At 46.9% G+C, this 19,711-nt stretch overlaps 1 protein-coding gene across 1 annotated transcript; it reads left to right on the top strand.

The window, feature by feature from the left end:
• The first annotated feature begins 5,063 nt into the window (after positions 1-5,063).
• Positions 5,064-16,151, top strand: LOC126993173 (uncharacterized). The gene is made up of 2 exons (XM_050852038.1): positions 5,064-5,524; positions 15,640-16,151. The coding sequence occupies exons 1-2, from the start codon at positions 5,120-5,122 to the stop codon at positions 16,045-16,047; spliced, it is 813 nt and encodes a 270-aa protein (XP_050707995.1). The 5' UTR covers positions 5,064-5,119; the 3' UTR covers positions 16,048-16,151.
• The last annotated feature ends 3,560 nt before the right edge of the window (positions 16,152-19,711 follow it).

Raw genomic sequence — 19,711 nt, forward strand, 5'->3', positions numbered from 1 at the left:
GCCGCAGGCTACCCGACTCATCGAGCTCCACCTTCTGTGAACTTCACGGCATCCTGGATGCAGTAACTCTCCTTGCTCGGCGAAGAGTAAATGGGGTTATAATCTGTGACTCCCAGTCTGCTCTCCATGCCCTCTCCTCGCACAGGCCCAGCTGTGGCCGTTTTGTGCAGGACGTCCTACGTCAACTAGCCATTGCCAGCGATTCCTCTCTTATCATGTCCGTGTGGACGCCCTCCCACATCGGGCTTGCTGGTAATGACACGATGGATCGTCTTGCCAAGGCGGCCTGTACACTGGCCTTGCATGATGCGGATGTTGTGCCCCCCTTCCGGTGCCTACGACACAGCATATACTCAGCTGCCTTCGCCAAGACAGTGCGTCGCAATGACGCAGAACGGGCCAACAGTGGGTCCATCTAGCACCACGACAACATGCTCCAGTGTTGTCACAAGTACCGCCGACACGGCCTCATGGTACGGAGGCACAATGTTGTGAGTGCGCGGCTCAGGCTCTGATACCGGCCAGTGTGGCAGGTGTCCCAAGAAGAGGATGTGCCGCACTACTCCTCCTGCAAGCTGCGCGAACAACCGAACTCCAGCACCCTTGAACACTGCTGCCTCGAGTGCCCCACAGTAGCAAACTTACTCCCACGCAGACAGACCATACTCCAAACTTGTTAATGTTTGCTCACTGCAGACAACTTAGACACAGTTCTTGCTAGATATCCGCATTTTGGTGGCTGTTAATTGTATATATTTTGTTCTTTGTATATATTTTGCTTGCTTGTGTGTGTGTGTGTGTGTGTGTGTGTGTGTGTGTGTGTGTGTGTGTGTGTGTACTTTATGTCCATTTATTTACGTACTGTGTGTGTGTGTGTGTGTGTGTGTGTGTGTGTGTGTGTGTGTGTACTTTATGTCCATTTATTTACGTACTGTGTGTGTGTGTGTGTGTGTGTGTGTGTGTGTGTGTGTGTGTGTGTGTGTGTTGGCGTGGATGGGTATTATACGCATAGGCTATGTACGTATGTCTCACAAAGTTATTTGCAACGTGCCCTGCGAGTCACCGATATGTAACTAATTTGCTGCACAAATGTCAATAGATCTGTCCCCCTTGGGCGTAATAAATTTACTAAATAATAATAATAATAATTCTCTCTCTCTCTCTCTCTCTCTCTCTCTCTCTCTCTCTCCCCCCACCGAAGTGTCAACAGATGCCTAAGTAATGAGCCAGTTTATCATCAGGGCAGCACGAGATACACATACATACTCCCTCTCCCAGGACCACCATGCCACTGACTCGCTTGCCATGCACTCCTAGTATTTATATGTAACTTGGGTACCGTTAACATGATTTGCACTTTGTTTGTGTGTGTGTGTGTGTGTGTGTGTGTGTGTGTGTGTGTGTGTGTGGAGAGGAGGTGGTATGTGTGTGTGTGTGTAGGTGTGAGTATGTCTTCGTCTCATTAACTTCCACAAGCGATTTTTCTTAATTTTCTCCTTCGCAAAACATCGAGAAGTATAAAAAACAAGACATTAATGAACCTTATTAGTTAACAAAAGTTGTCCTTCGTCGTTTTTCATCATCCTGACTTACGTTCCGCTGCACCTTTTCAAGCATGACTCCGCCCTCAATAAACCATCAAGAGGCTTCTGTAAGGTACCGCTGTGGTCGAGCATGGGTGAAAAATCGATAGTTTACCCCCTCAGCATTCCTGCATATTTGCATGCTAAAATTATTCAAAAATATCTTAGAATAAAAAAAATGTCTCTTCTCTGTCACCTACTCTTGGCCATTTAAAGGGACAGGGGCTTAACCTCGGTCTGTATTCCTGGGTATGTGCGGGCTATTACGCCTTGTTCCGAGGCTGTGTGTGCTCTGTAAAATGTTCACATAGGGTGGAGCTGGCAACACCGAGTATCTAGCGCCTTTTGGACACCCTAATAGCGCTCCCTCCCTCCCACCAAGCAAAAATCTATGTTCCTTGGGGCGGTGACCTGCCCTAGGCAAGTGTGATTGATGAGGAAATGTTATGGAGGGAAAAGAAGTGCCCGCTGCTGGCTAAAAAAATGTATATCATAAAGAGTAGCTTTCTGATGAGCCCCAGCAGTGAGGCAAATGAAATTTACTTGAAAAGGCACATTGGAGTGATTTGTATACTGCTACCCCGTGGCGATATCCCCCACTATAAATAGTGATAATTATTAAAAATAATTTGATGGCTCTTTGTGAGAATCATCTATATAAATTGATGTAAGAAATATCTGGAAATGCTTGAAAATAGAGAGAGAGAGAGAGAGAGAGAGAGAGAGAATTATAAAACTTTAAAAGGCGATCTCAAAACCTGATTTTTATTACTTTTAAAAATTCGTGAAGAACTCAAAACTCAATATATTTCCTTGTGCTTTGTCATAATTGTTCAGGATGATGGATACAACAATCGTAAAGGATGCATGATCAAACACCGGCGACATTTCATGAACTATGAGGAGTTTCAAGAAACTAAACTGATACAGGATTAGGCTATCATATAAGTATACACATACATAAGCATTTTTCTGTCATACATGTAATAATGGCCGTGTCATGATTTTCATAAATTCTGCCATGCGGCCATGACACTGCATGACACTACGCATTTCTATATTTAACTATGCATTGAGAATGAAGTACAATCACCACGGAATTTATCATATTAATTTTAAGTCTTAGCTGCTGATAGTTCTTTCTTTATTAATGTTTAATGTGTATATGTAGCCTATGCTCTCGACCATAAAGGTAGGTAAAGCTGGGGGCATACGCTGTAGCAGCGCGTGCCCTCAGTGCTTATCTCCGTAACACTGGCCCTTGCTCAAAATAAAAAACAAACCAACCTAAGAACTAGAAATAACGGTTTACCCATTCAGTCTAGTCGATGTAACACAGACATCGGAAGGAGTTTCTTTTCAAACTGAGTCATCCGCCACTGGAACAATCTTCCTTCAGAAGTAGTAAATGCGAATACCATAAACTCCTTCAGATATAGAATCGACCTTCACTTCGCTGCGTCGGGAGTAAACTGAATACCGAGGTGCTTTCATTTGCTCCTCAATATCGAGGTACTTTCGTCCGCTCCCCAGGCCCCAAGTGGCTGTCGAGCATATTAAATCACCAAAGCGGGCTACCTCGTAATGAGCAATAGGCTTTATGTTGCCTGCATTTCCATGTTTTCATGTTTCCTCTTCCTCCTTCTTCCTTCTCATCTTGTTCCTTTTCCTCTTCATCTTTTTGTCTTCTTTCTTCTTCTTCTTCCTCGAATTCTAAATTGAAGACAAGGAAGAAAGTAAAATCAACCTTAAAGACAATCTAAGATGATGGCCACTCAAGGAAGAAGACTGTCCTCACCCACTCTTCCTCCTCTCCCTTCTTACCTCCTCCTCTTCCATTCCCAGCTTCCGTCCTCTCTTCCTCTCTCTATTTCTCTTTACACCTCCACACAGTTTTTCCTTCATCTCCTCTTTCCTAGAGTTTTCGTTCACTTTCTTTCTTGGTCTTCGTTTACCTTTCTCTCTTTCTAAACATTACATTTTTTTCTGCCCCTTTTTTTTTTCCTATACTTGTTTCATTCCCTTTCTTAATTTTCCTCTTCCTCTTCCTCTCCTCTTCCTAAAACTACATCTCTCTCTCTCTCTCTCTCTCTCTCTCTCTCTCTCTGTTCTCTATTCTTCCTTTCTACTACTTTCACAAATTTCTTCCTTCTTTCCTTCGTTCCTCCCTTTGTCTAGTATTTCTTTTATTTGTTTATTTCCTTTCATGATACACTTCAATTCTTTCTCGCTATCTAACTTTTTCGCTCTTCACTTCTCTCTTTTTCCTCCCTGTATTCTCTCTACCCAACATTTGTTTCTTCTCTTCCTTGTTCTTTCTCACTCTTTTCCACTCTTAACATAGGTTCATTCCGCTGTGCTTCTTCTTTCCATCTCCTAATACCTACGTTCTTTTCCTCCCCCTACTCAGCGATGCCCTATACACGAGGTTGGCCCTACAGCTTTCCACAAATCAGTAGTACACACATTGAAAAGCGGGTGCCAGTCGGGGGTTGTGTCCCGCTAGCTCTAGACTTGGGGGGGTGCAATGTCAACTCCAAGCTGCGACAACCAACGCAAGTTCATGGCGCACAAACCGAGGTCTAGTGCCTCATCGCGCCCCTATAACCGGTATGTTCAGGACAATTACGTTCAGAAGGACTTGTGTCATTCCGCATGGCCACCAAGACGACCATTGCGTGCTGCGTGCGGGTCCCCGCCTCCAAGCAGGTGACGGCCCTGCACCTGGTGGCCGAGATGGCCACCCGCTGCTGCTGCTACAGGCGGCGATCCTCGGCCACCTTCATGACCGTGGAGCTGCTCCCGGAACGTTGCGTCGCCGTGGACGCCTTGACCAAAGAGTTCGGCGAGTGCCTCGTCGCAGTGAACTGGACGATCGTGGCGGAGCTGGAGACGGAGTGCTTCGTGAGGATCAAGGTGAAGAGGGGACGCAGGACCCTACGTAAGAAGGCTTTGGATGCAAGATTTCTCATCAAGTGCTTGCAGGAAGGACGGCTTGTGTGCGGTGAAGCCAGACTTGTGTTTGACATCTCGTCATATTCCCCGCTAAGATTTTATTTTCACATGACAACCACCGCCAGCGAGTGTCCCGCAGCGGGGCGACGGCCCACTACAGCCGTGCGAGCTAGTGTCTGCACACAGCAGCCATCGGCGGGGGAGGAAGAGTTCCACGACGCGCAGGAACCCGCCGAGGAGGAACAGACGTGCGCCACAACACCCCCGAAGACCGTGGTCACGCAAACGTCGATCAACAAGATGCCGCGAAGGTACCGGCGCAGGATCAAGGAGGGCGGAGGAGGCTCCTGCAGCGCCTCAGCGACAAGTATCTCGTCACCGTAGAATACAACGAGCGCTCCGGCAGACTGAAGCTTGAGGGCCGTCCCGACGACATCTGCGGGTGCCAGGACGACATAGACGCCCTGATACAGGCGTGGCAGCGGGAGCAAGACCAGGAACACACGAAGAGGAAGGCGGCAAAGACCGGCGCCGAAGGTGACGTGACGGAGCCCGGATGTCGGTCTTTCTTTTCGTGCCGGATGTGCATGTGTGTGTATGTGTGCGTGTTTCTTTGCGTGTGCGGCTGCGTAATTGTGAGCGTGTGTCTGTATGTGTACGACCGCGTCGTGGCTCTGAAGAAAGCCCTCACACGTAAAGGCGCGCCCAAGGAAGATCCTAGACAAGCGACGTCAAGGGCCCGACACCTTGCGCCACCACCACCACCACCATCACCTCCGCCGCCTCCTTCGCTGCTTCCCCTGAGACGCCTGAGCAGCGCCGACCGGCGGGACATCCTGGGCCAGCGCTGGCTGTCTGATGACGTCATGGACCTGGCGCAGGAGCTGCTGCAGCGACAGTTCCCGAACACTCGCGGCCTGTACGCCAGCGGCGCCGCCTTCACCCTGCCGCCCCTACAGCCTGGCAGCGGGGCGCTCTTCCTGCAGGTGGTGAACAGGTCTACGCCGCAGCGCCTCGCCTCCATGGCGGAATACGGCCGCACGGGGGGCAGCCACTGGCTGCTGCTGTCCTCGTACGGCGCGGCGCGCGGCGGCCAGCTGGCGATCTACGACTCGCTGTACGACACACTCTCGCCCTCCACGTCCGCGCTGGTGCGGCAGCTGCAGGCGCTGCACGCCCCGCCGCCGGGCGCCGTGCTGAGGCCCGTCCAGCGACAGCGGGACGGCCACAGCTGCGGCCTCTTCGCCCTCGCCTTCGCCTTCAGCATCGCTCACGGCCAGGACCCCTGCCGTGTGCGCTACGTGCGTGCGCGCATGGAGCGCCATCTGCTGGCCTGCCTCGACCGCGGCGTGGCGACGCCCTTCCCCAGCGTGCCCGAGGGGACATTCGGCTAAGGTGGTTTCACTTAAGAATACGGACAGGAAGACGTTAACAGGATATAAAGGATCAAAAATGACGGAATTACAGCAAGTTGAGGCAAAAGGAGAGGGGAAAAAACTATTACACACTATTTTCTTTTGCTATCTCTATCACAAACAATAATCTATAACTAAGTATCCCTTATGACATGCGGAAGTGTGTCATGAATACAATAATGACTCTTTCTTGAGGTGAGGAAGAGGTGACTGAATGGTCGGCGTGCGGTTGCGGCGACCAGGAGGATGCAAGTTCGCGTCCCGCCAGCCGCTACATACAAGCAGGCTGTCCTGAAGACCACCTTTCATCCCGGACTCTAGATTCTCTCTGGAAAGAAGAGTGAAGATGCTGGTTAACACGTGCGTAAGGGATTTGGACAGTAAAGGGATGAGCTTTAGTAGAAAGTCGTGTGCAGCTTGGCCGCGGGTGGGGGGGAGGCATGCTGTTAGCAAGTTCAGAAGAGCAGTCAGCGTGAAAATAACGATAGAGTATAAAAAGAGAGGCAACACGGCGGTGGAAACTAAGAGGTAGAAGACTATCAATCAGTAAGAGGAGGAGAGTTGATTAGACGAAGAGCCTTAGACCCCACACGTGAGAAGCATACTTCATATGAGGGCGGACAAGGCCCCTGTATATGGATAGCAACTTTGCGGGGGAGAAGAACTGGCGGAGACGATACAGAACGCCCAGCCTGAGGAAGCTGATTTAGTAAGAGAGGAGATGTGAAGTTTCCAGTTAAGATTTTGACTTAGGGATAGACCGAGAATGTTTAGTGTTTAAGAAGGTGACAGCTGGATGCTGTCGAAGAATAGGGGCTAGGTCTTTCGAAGATTGTGTCGAGTTGATAGGTGGATAAATTGTTTTTTTTCGGGATTGAAGGACACAAGGTTCCTTTTACCCCGATCGGAAATGATAGTAAGATCTGAGGTTATGCGTTCTGCAGCCTCCACCCTGGAGTCATGTAATTCCTGTTGAGAGGGTCTTCTGTTGAAAGCAGTTGCATAATGCAGAGTGGAGTCATCAGTGTATGAGTGGAAAGGACAGTTTGTTATGGAAAGAAGATCATTGATGAATAACAGAAAGATAGTGGGTGATAGGACAGAGCCCTGTGGAATACCACTGTTGATAGGGTTAGGGGAAGAACAGTGACCGTCTACCACGGCAGAGATAGAACGGCCGGAAAGGAAACTGGAAATAAAGGAACAGAGAGAGTGATAGTATCCGAAAGAGGGCAGTTTAGAATGCAAAGATTTGTGCCAGACTCTATCGAAGGCTTTAGATATACCTAGCTCAAGAGAGAAAGTTTCACCGAAACGGCTAAGGAGGCACTCCATCAAGTCCATAAGCCTTCTGAGAGTTGAGGCCAGGGAGTGCAAAGAAAACAACATTATGAAAATCTTAATAACAGGCATGAAGGAGTCAGAAGGGGGATGTGTAGGAGGAATATGCCCAGAATCGTCCAGACTGGAGTTGTTACAGAAAGTTTGAGTGAAGAGATCAGCCTTAGAGACAGATGAGACGGCAGTGCTGCCGTCTGAATTGAGAAGAGGAGGGAAACAGGAAGAAGTGAAATTGGAGGAGATATTTTTGGCTATGTGACAGAAGTCTCTGGAAGAATTAGAGAAAACAAGGTGTTTACATTTGCTATGAATAAAGGATTTTATGGTAAGTCGAAGAATAGATTTGGCACGATTCCGGGCGGAAATGTAAAAATCATGGTTAGCGGGAGTTCGAAGACTTTGGTACCTTTTGTGAGCTGCCTCTCTATCTTTGATAGCACGATAACAATCGTGATTAAACCAAGGTTTTTAAGCATGGGGAGGAGAGAAAGTACGTGGAATGTATGCCTCCATTCCAAAGACAATCACCTCTGTGAACCGATGGGCACACACAGAGGGGTCCCTCTTCTGGAAGCCGTAATCATTCCACGGGAAATCGAAAAAGTACATCCTCAGGTCATCCCAACGAGCTGAAGCAAAATGCCCTAAGCATCGCCTCTTTGGTGGGTCCAGAGGATGTACAGGAGCGATAGGACAGGATACATAAATAGGGTTGTGATCGGAGGAGCCCAACGGAAAGAACAGTTTGACAGAGTAAGCAGAAGGGTTAGAGGTAAGGAAGAGATCTAGTATGTTGGGTCTGTCTCCAAGACGGTCGGGAATACGTGTAGGGTGCTGAACCAACTGCTCTAGGTCGTTGAAGAGAGCAAAGCTGTAGGCTTGTTCACCAGGCTGGTCAGTGAAAGAGGATGAAAGCCAAGGCTGGTGGTGAACATTAAAATCTCCCAAAATGGAGATTTCAGCGAAGGGAGAGTGGGTCAAGATGTGCTCCACTTTAGAGTTCAAATAGTCAAAGAATTTCACATAGTTAGTAGAGTTAGGTGAGAGATAAACTTGTGTGTGTGTGTGTGTGTGTGTGTGTGTGTGTGTGTGTGTGTGTGTGTGTGTGTGTGTGTGTGTGTGTGTGTGTGTGTGTGTGTCCTCAATAGTGTTGTAACTCATACATATAAGTGTGTACAACAGTGATACAAGTCATAAATGTAATATAGACTAAGAGATGTACGTAAATATTATTAGTGCTGCAATACAGTAAATGTGTCACGGTTTCAATGTAGTCTAGGCCACTGTGTCACCCTTTCTTTCATCCTTCCAAACCCTTCCTTCGATCTGATTTCCTTCTCTCAGCTCCTGTCCTTCTTTCTCTTTCTTTTTTACCTCCATACTTTCCATCATTCCTCTCATCCCTCTCCCGTTTCTTTTTTAATCTCCCTATGCGTTATGTGCCTGAATCCCCTCGCTTACGTGCGTGAATATAATCAAAACCTCATAACATACCTCATAAGGGAATGCGTTCACCAAGAAACTACATTTCTACAGCTCACACCGTACCTATCAAAAAATATATATGAATTGTATCTTCCAAAATGTATCAACTGTGTCTTCCAAAAAAATACGTATCAAATCTTTCAAATGTATCTAATCTTCCAAAAAAATGTATCACTTCGTTTAAATGTGTTATCTGTATCTTCCAAAAAGAAGTATCAAATCTTCCAAGTGTATCAAATCTTTCAAATGTGTTAACCGTGTCTTCCAAAAAAAAGTATCAAATCTTCCAAATCTATCAAATCTTCCCCCAAAAATGTATCAAACCTTTCAAATGTGTTAACTGTATCTTCCAAAAAAAGTATCAAATCTTCCAAATGTGTCAAGTCTTCCAAATAAATTTAATCTTCCCCCCAAAAGTTGTATCAAATCTTCCAAATGTGTCAACTGTATCATCCCTCCAAATAATGTATAAAGTCTACGGTCCAGGCGCAGCGACTTTCACCCCTGATATCGCGTAACTGCAACAGCCATTCTGTCTCATGGATAACGTCAACTAAAGTACCCAAAATGCACATGTCTATATTCCTTCCCTTTTTTTCATCCTTCAAATCCTTCCTCAGTTCTAAGTTCCTTCTCCCACCTCCCGCTCTTTACTTTTCCTCTTTACTTTCATATCGTCCTTCATCCACGTTTTGACATATTCTATTTCCTACTTTCCTCTCCCCGTTTTCTTATCTTCTAATAATTCCTTCTTTCTTCCTTCGTTTTCTGTGTGTGTGTGTGTGTGTGTGTGTGTGTGTGTGTGTGTGTGTGTTAGGAGGGGAAACTTCAACAATGTTTTCTCACCTGTTAATTGTGTTTATATTTGTTTCAGTTTCAGAATATGCGTTTTTTGTCTCTTCCCTTCCCTGTTTCTTCCCTTCCTTCCTCGTTTCTTTTTTTATTATTTTTTCCCTCTCTATTCATCATTATTTCCTCCTCACTTCCTTCATTCGCATCTTTATCTTTCTTCCAATTCCTCTGATTCTATATTCCTTTGACTCTTCCCTTTTAGTTCCTTATGGTTTTCTTTACCTCTCCCTTCCTTCTCTATTCATCATTCATTTCTTCCTTATTTCCTTCATTCGTATCTTTACCTTTCTTCCTTTTCCTCTGATTCTATATTCCTTTGACTCTTCTTCTTTTGTTCCTTTTGGTCTTCTTTACCTCTCCCTTCCTTCCTTCTTTCTTTCCTTTTTTTCTTCCACTACTTTCTTTCTGCATCCCCTTCCCTCTCTCCCTTATTTTATTCCTTCTTTTATCCTCCCTATCCCTTTCTCCCTTTTATTTTCCTCCGATATTCCCTTCCCTCTTTCCCTCCATCTGTTCCCTTTTTTATCCTCCTTATTTCCTTCTTCCGTGTTCCCTCCTTTCTCCCTCTTCCTTTTTTTATGTTGCTCACACTGTTTTGGTCTCCCTTCCCTCTGCCTTCCCTCCTCCTTTCTTTCCTCCCTTTTTTTATTCCTCCCGTTACATTTCCTCCCATAATTCTTCCCATCCTTTTCTCCCTCTATTCTTTGTTTTTATCCACCCCATTTTTTTTATATCTCCGCTTTCCCTCTTTTCTCCGCCCTTCTCTTCTTTACTTTCTACGGCGGGTGTTTGAAGCAGGGGTGTGGAGTCGGAAATAAAAAAAAATCGACTCCGACTCCAGGAAATTTCAAGACTGCGACTCCGACATTGACTCCAATTTCGACTCCGACCTCGATTCTGACTCCACCCCCCTTCCCTCTTCTGCAGTACAATGGTAGGCAAATAAATCCTAGCCACAAAATATCACACGTATCGTAAAGGAGTCGGAGTCGGAGATATTTTTACCGACTCTGACCAAAAGTAGGCGACTCCTGCGACTCAAACTGCGACTCCGATTCAGACTCCACACCCCTGGTTCGTAGTACGCGTTGAATCACACAGCTTCGGATATCTCGTGAATAAACACGATCAAGAACAGAGGCAAGACCAGTGAGTGATATTTTTAGGTTTGTTACACATGCTTGAACTTGAACTTTGCTAAGACTGTTAAAGAATACGAGGGGGACTAACCAACAGGTGCCGAACCGCTATACAAGCAGAACGCATAAGGAAAGCCAATATTGTCCTGGGTACTACTTGCAAAAAAAAGGAAAAAAAGCCAGCAGAGTCACTACGACAATGAATAAAGAACACTTCGAAGGTGATCTCGAACGTTTAAGTAGCTGGGCACGAACATGGTAAATGAGTTTCAATATTGAAAAGTGCAAGGTTATGCATATCGGAATCAACGACGATCGTATTCATTATCAGACTAACGGAGTGCGACTTTCTGAAGCCAGCAAATAAAAAGATCTTGAAGTAATAATTTCGGACGATCTTAAACGGAGTCAACATTGCTCAGAAGTAGTAAAAACTGCCAACAAACTGATCGCATTTATTGGTCGTACATTTCAAAAAGTGATATTGACACTGTACCAGACATGCGGCGATTACTTACGTTATGCAATTGATTACGATTACGATTACTTGATATTTTCACGATTACGATTACAATAAAATTAGGTGTAATCGATTACGATTGCGATTACATGATGTATGAATCGTGATTACAATCGTGATTACAGGAAGGACTGAAAGGTGAACTTGCAAATTTCCTACACGTGTACCGTACTAAATATTTAATTGGTTGAATTACTACAGATATTTAGAGCACATACTTGTGTACGAGAAACTATTAACTAAAACTTTGCGAATGTAATCGCAAAAGTAATCACGATTACGATTACATTTTTAAAGTATTCGATTACGATAACGATTACTAAAAACAAAGAGTGTAATCGATTACGATTACGATTAATTGAAAAACTGTAATTGATTGTAGTCGATTACGATTACAGACTACGATTACCCCATGACTGCACTGTACATTTCGTTACTTCGCTCACATCTTGAGTATTGCGTTCAGTTTTGGTCTCCCTATTACAGAAGAGATATAGATAAACTCGAGAGGGTGCAGCGTCGAGCTACTAAAATGATCCCTAGACTGCGAAACAAACCTTAGGAAGACTGACTTAAAGAGCTGAACTTATTCAGCTTATCACAGCGCAGGCTAAGAGGTGACCTTATAAAGGTGTTTAAAATTTTCAAAGGACTCGATAACGTTAATGTTTATGATTATTTTACAGTCTCTCAATCAAGTGTAACAAGAAACAATGGAGACAAAATAACGAGGAAGCGTTTCAACTCAAATGAATCAAAACACTTCTTCTTCAACCGTGTCATCAATGTATGGGATGGTTTGCCTCAAAACATCGTCGAAAGCGAAACTATTTGCACGTTCAAAAAACAACTCGACAAATATTTAGAAGCTAACCCGAACATCCGCTATTTTGCTCCGGTCTAACATAAAGTAGTGTTAGCTTAGTTGTCGTGTATGATCTTCCTTCTGTCCATGTAAAACTCCATTGTAGTTTTTCAAAACTACATGGTATTCTTCCTTTTCGTGCCAGCCTCGGCTGGAGGGACTGGTGGGAGGGGAGGAGCCTTCGCCTTTGCTGTCCTGTGTCTCTGACTCAAGGATTAAAGTAGATGGTAGCAACAACAAACAGCCTAGTTAGGACCAAGAGGTCTGTTGCTGTTTGCTTTTCCTTCGTACTGCTTTGTACTCCTCCCCTACTCCTCCTCCTCCTCCTCCTACCCTTCCCCCATTCACGTGTTTCAGGTCACTGCTGATAGTGACTCCAAGATCCTCCTCTGCAGGCGATGCAGGAGGAAAAGGATCTTGGAGTCACTATCAGCAGTGACCGGAAACACGCGAATCATTGTAAAAATGCATATAACAAAGCCAACACTATGCTCGGGTTATTAGCGAGGAACTTCGAGTGTAAAATGCCAGACGTGATGCTATCCTTGTATAATTCCATGGTAAGACCGCACCTCGAGTATGCAGTACAGTTCTGGTCTCCTAATTTCAGAAAGGACATTGATTTACTAGAAAGGATTCAACGACGCGCCACGAAGATGATACCAACCTTAAGGGCTCAGCCGTACGAAGAACGACTCAAGCGACTCAATCTCTTTACATTGGAGAAAAGACACCTACGAGGGAATAAGATTCAAGTCTTCAAGTATTTAATAAAATTCAATAACGTCGATTACTCCAAATTCTTTGAACTGCAAATCAACCTAAAAACTAGAAATAACGGTTTACCCATTCAGTCTAGTCGATGTAACACAGACATCGGAAGGAGTTTCTTTTCAAACCGAGTCATCCGCCACTGGAACAATCTTCCTTCAGAAGTAGTAAATGCGAATACCAACAACTCCTTCAGATATAGAATCGACCGTCACTTCGCTGCGTCGGGAGTAAACTGAATATCGAGGTGCATTCATCCGCTCCTCAATATCGAGGTGCTTTCGTTTGCTCCCCAGGCCCCGAGTGGCTGTCGAGCAGATTAAATCACCAAAGCGGGCTACCTCGTAATGAGCCAATAGGCTTTATGTTGCCTGCATTTACATGTTTCCATATTTCCTCTACCTCCTTCTTCCTTCTCATCTTGTTCCTTTTCCTCTTCATCTTTTTGTCTTCTTTCTTCTTCTTCTTCCTCGAATTCTATATTGAAGACAAGGAAGAAAGTAAAATCAACCTTAAAGACAATCTAGGATGATGGCCACTCAAGGAAGAAGACTGTCCTCACCCACTCTTCCTCCTCTCCCTTCTTACCTCCTCCTCTTCCATTCCCAGCTTCCGTCCTCTCTTCCTCTCTCTATTTCTCTTTACACCTCCACACAGTTTTTCCTTCATCTCCTCTTTCCTAGAGTTTTCGTTCACTTTCTTTCTTGGTCTTCTTTTACCTTTCTCTCTTTCTAAACATTACATTTTTTTTCTGCCCCTTTTTTTTCTTATACTTGTTTCATTCCCTTTCTTAATTTTCCTCTCTCCTCTCTCTCTCTCTCTCTCTCTCTCTCTCTCTCTCTCTCTCTCTCTCTCTCTCTCTCTTCTCTATTCTTCCTTTCTACTACTTTCACAAATTTCTTCCTTCTTTCCTTCGTTCCTCCCTTTGTCTAGTATTTCTTTTATTTGTTTATTTCCTTTCATGATATACTTCAATTCTTTCTCGCTATCTAACTTTCTCGCTCTTCACTTCTCTATTTTCCTCCCTGTGTTCTCTCTACCCTACATTTGTTTCTCCTCTTCCTTGTTCTTTCTCAATCTTTTCCACTCTTAACATAGGTTCATTCCGCTGTGCCTCTTCTTTCTATCTCCTAATACCTACCCTCTTTTCCTCCCCTACTCAGCGATGCCCTATACACGAGGTTGGCCCTACAGCTTTCCACAAATCAGTAGTACACGCATTGAAAAGCGGGTGCCAGGCGGGGGTTGTGTCCCGCTAGCTCTAGACTCGGGGGGGTGCAATGTCAACTCCAAGCTGCGACAACCAACGCAAGCTCATGGCGCACAAACCGAGGTCTAGTGCTTCATCGCGCCCCTATAACAGGTATGTTCTGGACAGTTACGTTCAGAAAGACTTGTGTCATTCCACATGGCCACCAAGACGACCATCGCGTGCTGCGTGCGGGTCCCCGCCTCCAAGCAGGTGACGGCCCTGCACCTGGTGGCCGAGATGGCCACCCGCTGCTGCTGCTACAGGCGGCGATCCTCGGCCACCTTCATGACCGTGGAGCTGCTCCCGGAGCGTTGCGTCGCCGTGGACGCCTTGACCAAAGAGTTCGGCGAGTGCCTCGTCGCCGTGAACTGGACGATCGTGGCGGAGCTGGAGACGGAGTGCTTCGTGAGGATCAAGGTGAAGAGGGGACGCAGGACCCTCCGGAAGAAGGCTTTGGATGCAAGATTTCTCATCAAGTGCTTGCAGGAAGGACGGCTTGTGTGCGGTGAAGCCAGACTTGTGTTTGACATCTCGTCATATTCCCCGCTAAGGTTTTGTTTTCACGTGAAAACCACCGCCAGCGAGTGTCCCGCAACGGGGCGTCGGCCCACTACAGCCGCGCAAGCAAGTGTCTGCATACAGCAGCCATCGGCGGGGGAGGAAGAGTTCCACGACGCGCAGGAATCCCCCGAGGAGGAACAGACGTGCGCCACAACACCCCCGAAGACCGTGGTCACGCAAACGTCGATCAACAAGATGCCGCGAAGGTACCGGCGCAGGATCATGGAGGGCGGAGGAGGCATCCTGTAGCGCCTCAGCGACAAGTATCTCGTCACCGTAGAATACAACGAGCGCTCCGGCAGACTGAAGCTTGAGGGCCGTCCCGACGACATCTGCGGGTGCCAGGACGACATAGACGCCCTGATACAGGCGTGGCAGCGGGAGCAAGACCAGGAACACACGAAGAGGAAGGCGGCGAAAACCGGCGCCGAGGGTAACGTGACGGAGCCCCGGCAGGAGCCCGGATGTCGGTCTTTCTGTTCGTGCCGGATGTGCATGTGTGTTCACATGTGCGTGTTTCTTTGCGTGTTCGGCTGCGTAATTGTGAGCATGTGTCTGTATGTGTACGACCGCGTCGTGGCTCTGGAGAAAGCCCTTACACGTAAAGGCGCGCCCAAGGAGGATCCTAGACAAGACTTAGTGACGTCAATGGCCCGACACCTTGCGCCACCACCACCACCACCATCACCTCCGCCGCCTCCTTCGCTGCTTCCCCTGAGACGCCTGAGCAGCGCCGACCAGCAGGACATCCTGGGCCAGCGCTGGCTGTCTGATAACGTCATGGACCTGGCCCAGGAGCTGTTGCAGCGACAGTTCCCGAACACTCGCGGCCTGTACGCCAGCGGCGCCGCCTTCACCCTGCCGCCCCTACAGCCTGGCAGCGGGGCGTTCTTCCTGCAGGTGGTGAACAGGTCTACGCCGCAGCGCCTCGCCTCCATGGCGGAATACGGCCGCACAGGGGGCAGCCACTGGCTGCTGCTGTCCTCGTACGGCGCGGCGCGCGGCGGCCAGCTGGCGATCTACGACTCGCTGTACGACACACTCTCGCCCTCCACGTCCGCGCTGGTGCTGCAGCTGCAGGCGCTGCACGCCCCGCCGCCGGGCGCCGTACTGAAGCCCGTCCAACGACAGCGGGACCGCCACAGCTGCGGCCTCTTCGCCCTCGCCTTCGCCTTCAGCATCGCTCACGGCCAGGACCCCTGCCGTGTGCGCTACGTGCGTGCGCGCATGGAGCGCCATCTGCTGGCCTGCCTCGACCGCGGCGTGGCGACGCCCTTCCCCAGCGTGCCCGAGGGGACATTCGGCTAAGATGGTTTCATTTAAGAATACGGACAGGAAGACGTTAACAGGATATGAAGGATCAAAAATGACGGAATTACAGCCAGTTGAGGCAAAAGGAGAGGGGAAAAAACTATTACACACTATTTTCTTTTGCTATATCTATCACAAACAGTAATCTATAACTAATTATCCCTTATGGCATGCGGAAGTGTGTCATGAATACAATAAAGACTCTTTCTTGAGGTGAGGAAGAAGTGACTGAATGGTCGGCGTGCGGCTGCGGCGTCCAGGAGGATGTAAGTTCGCGTCCCGCCAGCCGCTACATACAAGCAGGCTGTCCTGAAGACCACCTCTCAACCCGGACTCTAGATTCTCTCTAGAAAGAGGAGTGCAAATGCTGGTTAACTCGTGCGTAAGGGATTTGGACAGTAAAGGGATGAGCTTTACTAGAAAGTCGTCTGCAGCGTGGCCGCGGGTGGGGGGGAGGAATGCAGTTAGCAAGTTCAGAAGAGCAGTCAGCGTGAAAATACCGATAAAAGATAGAAAGAGAGGCAACATGGCGGCGGAATTTAAGAGGTAGAAGACTATCAATCAGTAGGGGGAGGCGAGCTGGTGAGACGAAGAGCCTTAGACTCCACTCTGTCCAGGAGAGCTGTGTGAGTGGAGCCCCCCCACACGTGAGAAGTATGCTCCATACGAGGGCTGACAAGGCCCCTGTATATGGATAGCAACTGTGCGGGGATAAAACTGACGGAGACGATATAGAACGCCCAACCTCGAGGAAACTGATTTAGCGAGAGAGGAGATGTGAGGTTTTCAGTTAAGATTTTGAGTTAAGGATAGACCGAGGATGTTTAGTGTTTAAGAAGATGTGTCGAGTTGTTAGGTGGAGAAATTGATTTTTTGAGGCATTGAAGGGCACTAGGTTCCTTTTACCGCACTCGGAAATGATAGTAAGGTCTGAGGTTAAGCGTTCTGCAGCCTCCAGCCTGGAGTCATGTAATTCCTGTTGAGAGGGTCTTCTGCTGAAAGAAGTTGAATAATGCAGAGTGGAGTCACTACCGTATGAGTGGATAGGACAGTTTGTTATGGAAAGAAGATCATTGATGAATAACAGGAAGAGAGTGGGTGATAGGACAGAGCCCTGTTGAACACCACTGTTGATAGGTTTAGGGGAAGAACAGTGACCGTCTTCCACGGCAGAGATAGAACGGCCGGAAAGGAAACTGGAGATAAAGGAACAGAGAGAGTGATAAAATCAGAAAGAGGGCAGTTTAGAAAGCAAAGACTGGTGCCAGCCTCTATCGAAAGCTTTCGATATGTTTAGCGCAACAGAGAAAGTTTCACCGAAACGCCTAAGAGAGGATGACCAAGAGTCCGTTAAGAAAGCAAGAAGATCGCCAGTAGAACGCCCCTTGCGGAACCCATACTGGCGATCAGATAGAAGGTTAGAAGTGGAAAGGTGCTTTTGAATCTTCAGGTTAAGGATTGATTCAAAAGCTTTAAATAGACAGGAAAGTAAAGCTATAGGGCGGTAGTTTGAGGGATTGGAACGGCCACCCTTCTCAGGCACAGGCTGTGCGAAGGCATACTTCCAGCAGGAAGGAAAGGTAGATGTTGATAGGCAGAGGAGAAAGAGTTTTTCCAGGCAGGGTGTCAGCACGGGGTCACAGTTTTTAAGGACGATAGGAGGCACTCCATCAGGTTCATAAGCCTTCTGAGAGTTGAGGCCAGAGAGGGATAGAAAATATCATTAGGAAAATCTTAATAACAGGCATGAAGGGGTCACAGGGGGGATGAATAGGAGGAATATGCCCAGAATCGTCCAGAGTGGAGTTGTTACAGAAAGTTTATGTGAAGAGTTCAGCCTTAGAGATAGAAGAGACGACAGTGCTGCTGTCTGGGTTAAGAAGAGGCGGGAAAGAGGAACAAGTGAAATTGGAGGAGATATTTTTGGCTAAGTACTAGAAGTCTCTGAAAGAATTATAGAAACCTAGGTTTTGACATTTGCTATGAATAAAGGATTTTTTTGCAAGTCGAAGAATAGATTTGGCACGATTCCGGTCGGAAATGTAGAAATCGAAGGCTTTGGTACCTTTAGTGACCTGCCTCTCTATCTTTGATAGCACGAGAACAAGCGTGATTAAACCAAGGCTTTTTAGCATGGGGAGGAGAGAAAGTACATGGAATGTATGCCTCCATTCCAAAGAAAATCACCTCTGTGAAGCGATGGGCACACACAGAGGGGTCTCTCTCCTGGAAGCAGTAATCATTCCACGGGAAATCGGAAAAGTACATCCTCAAGTCGTCCCACCGAGCTGAAGCAAAATGCCAAAAGCATCGCCTCTTCGGTGGGTCCAGAGGATGTACAGGAGCGATAGGACAGGATAAATAAATAAGGTTGTGATCGGAGGAGCCCAACCGAGAGAACAGTTTGACAGAGTAAGCAGAAGGGTTAGAGGTAAGGAAGAGATCTAGTATGTTGGGCCTGTCTCCAAGACGGTCGGAAATACGTGTAGGGTGCTGAACCAACTGCTCTAGGTCGTTGAGGAGAGCAAAGTTGTAGTCTTGTTCACCAAGCTGGTCAGTGAATGAGGCATTGAAATCTCCCAAGATGGAGATTTCAGCAAAGGGAGAGTGGGTCAAGATGTGCTCCACTTTAGAGTTTAAATAGTCAAAGAATTTTACATAGTTAGTAGAGTTAGGCGAGAGATAAACAGCACAGATGTATTTGGTAACAGAATGACAATGAAGTCTTAGCCAGATGGTGGAAAATTCAGAAGAGTCAAGGTCTTGGGCACGATAGCAAGTGATGACGTTGCGCACGTAGACACAACATCCAGCTTTGGTTGAAATTTAGGATAGAGATAGTAGGAGGGAACAGAGTAGAGGTTGCTGTCAGTAGCCTCACAAACCTGTGTTTCGGTGAGGAAGAGGTGTGTGTGTGTGTGTGTGTGTGTGTGTGTGTGTGTGTGTGTGTGTGTGTGTGTGTCCTCAATAGTGTTGTAACTCATACATATAAGTGTGTACAACAGTGATATAAGTCATAAATGTAATATAGACTAAAAGATGTACGTAAATATTATTAGTGCTGCAATACAGTAAATGTGTCACGGTTTCAATGTAATCTAGGCCACTGTGTCACCCTTTCTTTCATCCTTCCAAACCCTTCCTTCGATCTAACTTCCTTCTCTCAACTCCTCTCCTTCTTTATCTATCTTTACCTCCATACTTTCCATCATTCCCCTCATCCCTCTCCCGTTTTTATTTTAAATCTCTATATGCGTTATGTGCATGGCTCCCCTCGCGTACGTGCGAGAATAAAATAAAAACCTCATAACATACTTCATAAGGGAGTGCCAAGAAACTACTATACATTTCAGCGGCGGACAAACGCTGTTTTTCGTAAATATCTCCTAAACGAATCGTTGGATCAGTATGATATTTCAGCACACTACAATTATCGTCCGGACCTAATTTATGGCTAACATACCACATTACTATATGTGTTATGGGAGTTTACTCGTGAAAATAACACAAACCCGACGAGTCATGTTGACGCATTCAGAAAGTGTGCCCCCCGAACACCCTCCCAAACTATTCCTGACCACAACTACTTCTCCCCTTCTCGCTCTCATTATCCCTCCTCTTCTCCTTCTAGCTCCTCGCCTCCCTCATCACTCTTGTGTCC

Source organism: Eriocheir sinensis, unplaced genomic scaffold, assembly GCF_024679095.1.
Source record: "Eriocheir sinensis breed Jianghai 21 unplaced genomic scaffold, ASM2467909v1 Scaffold575, whole genome shotgun sequence".
Classification (NCBI taxonomy): Eukaryota; Metazoa; Arthropoda; class Malacostraca; order Decapoda; family Varunidae; genus Eriocheir; species Eriocheir sinensis.